The following is a 5,080-nucleotide window of genomic DNA, read 5'->3' on the forward strand; positions in this document are numbered from 1 at the left end:
ATCCCCAGTATTAGCTAAACTGAAAGCAACACTACCTAATTAAAAACAACTACCTGTGCTGACCGGTTAGGCATCTTTTTGCTGCAACTTTTCTAACTTATACACGATTTTCTAAATGTTTTAAATCATATCCTTTATTATTTAAGTTAAAAATATATTCAACTATTATAATGATAAAGTTTGCAATAATTATTGCTACTATTAATAATAATAATACTAATAATAAAGTTAATTTTTTGAGTCAACATGAAAACTCCTCAATGGGTTAACACACTATTCAATGGGTTTTTTAGTTTTTCGTGAAATATTTCATATACTATAATAAAATTATCACCAAAAAAATGATGATCCGGTATTAATAACAACAATAATAATAAGTGTCTGATTGTCTTCAAAATAGTGTCCCAATTGTGTGTTAATTATAATAATTGCAATATTGTTTATAATTAGTTACTATTAGTTATAAAGTTACTAAATATTTTTTGTTTATACCGTTATATATATATATTTATTTTTTAGCAAACAATTACATTAACTAATAATAATATTAATAATAAATTATGTCGACTCCTGTTTGGAAAAAGCGATTAATATTATTGTTGGGTCTAATCGAGAACCTGGTGTTTAGTGGGACTATATTTGGCTGGTCTGCCATGAATTATATGCTTAAATCCGAGCGGATCTATCTGGATGTCTGTGATCAACAATTGCCTCAATTTCAATACAAAAATGTCAAATATTTCAATAATAATAATAATAATGAAACAGAAAAAGCAGTGATAATGAAGCGGAATAGCGATGAAAGAAGCAATCGTTTTATGCAAACATTAAATAATTTGAATAAAGAGTTTGTAAATCTATTGCTTATCGATGAAGACAATGATTATAATAATAATAATAAAACTGATAATAATAATAGTAATAATAGTAATAATAGTAATAATAATGGGTCTCTATTGCAACAATTTGAGGCCTATCAGGTCGAGACTACATTTTCACTTATATATGTAAGTATTTGTTTGTTTGTTTGTTATTTTTTTATTAATATAATAATATTTATCTTTTAATTTAACATTGTAGACCTTTTAATTTAAAAGGACATGCACAAATTTTGTTTTTTTACTTTAATTTATTAAAATTTACAATAAATAATTTTTTAGGACATTGCATTATTTATTATAATTAAATTATTTAATTAGAAAATATTATATTTGCAATTTATATATTTATATACTGTATATATATATATATATATATATCAATTGCTGAATTGCATATAATTTTTGAAAAACAAAATTAAATATCTAAAAACTACTTTATTTGCTCAAAACATGCAAAAGTGTCACATAACTGTCAAAATTATTTCTTTAAAAAATTTAAATAGTTTTTAAGTCAAAAATATTTGCTAATATATTGTAATAAATTTTGTTGAAATTGCAATAATCGATATAAATATTAACTTTACATTTCTATAGTTTATAATTTTTAATACTAGTTATTTTAAAAATAAATTATTGTTACTATAAAAATGTATGTTCACATAAATATCTAATCAATCAATCAATCAGTCAGACAACTAATCAATATAAGTTTATGTATTGATTAATAATATGTAATAATATATTGTAGTAATTGCAACCATTTTTTTGTTATATTAATAATCAATTTTCTAACGTTTACTAAAATTTATATTTGATCAATATTTCAATATTCAGTATAAATAAATTTATATATATATATATATATATATCAGTATATATGTAAAATTAGTTTTATTATATAGATGCTTTTTTTGTATAATAAAATAGTTTTTTTTCAAATAATAATAAACTAAAATCAATTATTTTATAAACATAAATAAATTAATTGTTTTATTAATTTAGAAACAAACGGGATGTATAGCTCAAGACAAAGTGCTAAACCTGGTGTTCACTATAGGAATATTTTGTATGGGATTGTCTGCATTTATTTGGGGCTTTTTACTCGACAAATGGGGGCTCCGGGTGGTCAGGATTATTATCAGGTAATCATTTTATTTTATATAACACTTAGTATAATATATTTAATAATAATGTTAAATAATAATTGTCTTAATTTTCTATCTAATTATAATTAATATATTATTTTTATTATTTCTAGTTGTTTACTAGCATTTGGATCATTGTTTCTATGTTTGACAAATCGAGGTATTTATAAATATATTTATATTTATTTTTTTGTTTTATTAAATATTAGGTATTATAATAGTACAGTACATGTATATGCAATGTATATTAATATATAATTTGACTTTGAAATTACAATAATTAGTTTGATTTGTATAAATGATTTTACTGTACAATGGTTTAAACATAGTAATTGTTTTACTTTATGCACTGTATATACTGTAGTATTTAAAAAAAAACAAACATATAATCATGATATTACAAAAAAAAATATTTGTATATTTAAAAAAAACTAACAAAAATCAAAAATAATCTAATATAATATTTATTTACTATTAGATTATTAATAATATTAGTCAGATTTTAATATTTATCATGCGATAGCCATTAAAAAAAATAAATAATCGATATGTTTATTATCTAATAGATAGACCGCATCTAATATTTCCGGCAATAGTATTGTTATGTTTGGGTGGAGTACCCCTACGCATAGCAAACATGCAATTTGCTAACCTATACCCCAATCGTCGGTCAACTATTATCAGTCTATATTCGGGTGCTTTCTGTGCGTCGGCCATCATATTTGTCGGACTCAAATACCTGTACGACATAGGCTTCTCCTATTTTTCTGCCGTCTCATTGCTATTCCTATACAGTCTATCGATGTTTGTCTTTACATTTCTGGTATTACCCGCCGATAAAATACACGAAGAGACCGCCGATGCTTCAGATGACGATAACAATATCAAATCTGATGGAAAAACTAAACAAAAATTATCACTATTTGCCAGAAATCATATGCGATCCAGTCTTTCATTTATAGCACCGGTAACTCTTGAAAAGTTTACATTTATATCGTCGTCACCGATGGCTACTAGAAAATTGACAAATTTTTCGGCTATTAATGAATTAAATGTTAATAATATAAAAAATTCTGATCTCAATTATTTCAACAATAATACCAATAGTAATAATAATATTAATAGTAAAAATCATATTTATAATATAAATCATTACAATAATAATGACATTAAAGAGACCCCAAATAAGATGTCTTCAGTACCGGAAAAAGTTGTTACCGTCGCTGACACCAGTGTTCCGCTTAAGATATCATTGTATTCGTTGGCATTCAATCTACACAACTGGTGGTTCTCGTGGTTCATAACTTATATGGTCTTATATGTCGGTTCACTGAATCTCTGGCTACAGCGGGTGACCACCGATTTGACTATTGCCGGTAATTTTGTCAAAGTCTACGGAGTCGCACAAATCCTGGCACTGGTATTGTCACCGATTGCCGGACTGCTGTTGGACTGGAGTGTCGACAAAGCCAACAAAGAGACGGATCTGTTTGTTAGGAAACTAAAGCGCGTGAGAGCCGGCTTTTGGCCACTGTTTGCCACCTCTTTGTTTGTCAGCGTTTGTCTGTTGTGTCGATTCTTTGACACCGAGTCTGCCATTTATACATCGATTGTATTTATGACAATATTTCGGGCATTTATGGTAGCCGTCGCCACATCTTATATCAGGATTAGGTTTGAATTTTGTTTTGTTTTTTTTGTATCAAAAATATATTTTTAAAATTTTAATTTAATTGAAACAGATTTAATGGACAACATTTTAATCGACTGTTGGGTATTATGAGCACCAGTGCCTCCATAGTGTCAATACTCCAGTTCCCTCTATTTGTTTGGGAATCTCAATATCCCAGCAGTGCATTATGGGTAACAATAATATTACTATTAATTAACTTATAATATTATATTATATAATAGGATAATAAAAATAATATATAAAACATTTTGACCTTAATTATGGTAATCATATGTTTAATCAAATGTTTTTTTTCTGTTATTTTGTGATTTTGTTTTTAGGTGAATATATTTAACTGTTTTTGTACTGCAATTGCATTTATAAATCCATTATATTTATTAATAACTCCTTTGCAAACATATTTGTTGCGAAAAGAGGAGGAACTGGAAGCTGAAGCCAAATATAATTAATTAATTAATTGATTTTTTTATTTTTAAAAATTATTTATTATATTTAAATAAAATAAATTGTTTTTTTATAATATTTAATATACTATTTAATATATTAATCATTTATGTTTTATATTTAATAGTACATGTATACTTATTTTTTAAATGTTAATATTGTTTTATTAACTTTCTATGTCATAAAAACTATGTTTAATATTATTTTAATATATTAAATAATAAATTTTAATAATTATAAAATAATAATATTAAAAAATTAATATAAATTTATATTATACTGCATAATGAATCCTTGAACTTGGATTATATTATTGATAATTGTTTTGTTTTTTTTTGTTTTTTGATGAGATTAGTTAAGAGCTGAACAACTTTTATTATTTTGTTTTTTATTTGCAAATATTTGTAGTTTTTTAAAACAAAAAATCTATTTTATTAATTATTTGTTAATAATTCAACAACAAAAATTTATCAATATTATTATTAGTAGACATAATTATTAATATTTATAGACATTTATCTTAATTTTTAAATATACAATATATATATATTATATATTTATTATCAATAAAAAATTAGTTTCAAAACAATAATCATTGTAATTACTAACAACTGAATTTTGTTGTTTGACTTAATATTTAATAATAATTGAATAATTTAGGTGTGGAAACAAACAAAAAACTGGGTTTTATTTTATTACAAAAATCATATGATTTTATTTAATAATTTTTTGTTATTAAAAAAATGTTACATATTTCTGGTTACACTAGAATTGCTTTAAATGTTATCTAATTTTGTGACAAAAAAAAATTTGTTTAGAAATTAACAGGAGATGAGAAAATAATTGCCTTTAAATTATTTTATTGCATTTTATTGCATCTTTATACCTAAATATTAAAATTTTGTAATTTTTTTTGT

The 5,080-nt window shown here is 23.7% G+C and overlaps 1 protein-coding gene across 1 annotated transcript; it reads left to right on the top strand.

Moving 5' to 3' along the window:
• Positions 1-560: 560 nt before the first annotated feature.
• Positions 561-4,168, top strand: LOC128956018 (equilibrative nucleobase transporter 1-like). The gene is made up of 6 exons (XM_054301698.1): positions 561-1,007; positions 1,884-2,023; positions 2,140-2,186; positions 2,593-3,700; positions 3,769-3,889; positions 4,040-4,168. The coding sequence occupies exons 1-6, from the start codon at positions 561-563 to the stop codon at positions 4,166-4,168; spliced, it is 1,992 nt and encodes a 663-aa protein (XP_054157673.1).
• Positions 4,169-5,080: the final 912 nt, after the last annotated feature.

The sequence above is a fragment of the Oppia nitens genome, unplaced genomic scaffold (genome assembly GCF_028296485.1).
Source record: "Oppia nitens isolate AA-2021 unplaced genomic scaffold, nextdenovo-longstitch-racon4-pilon3 scaffold2_pilon_pilon_pilon, whole genome shotgun sequence".
Taxonomy (NCBI): domain Eukaryota; kingdom Metazoa; phylum Arthropoda; class Arachnida; order Sarcoptiformes; family Oppiidae; genus Oppia; species Oppia nitens.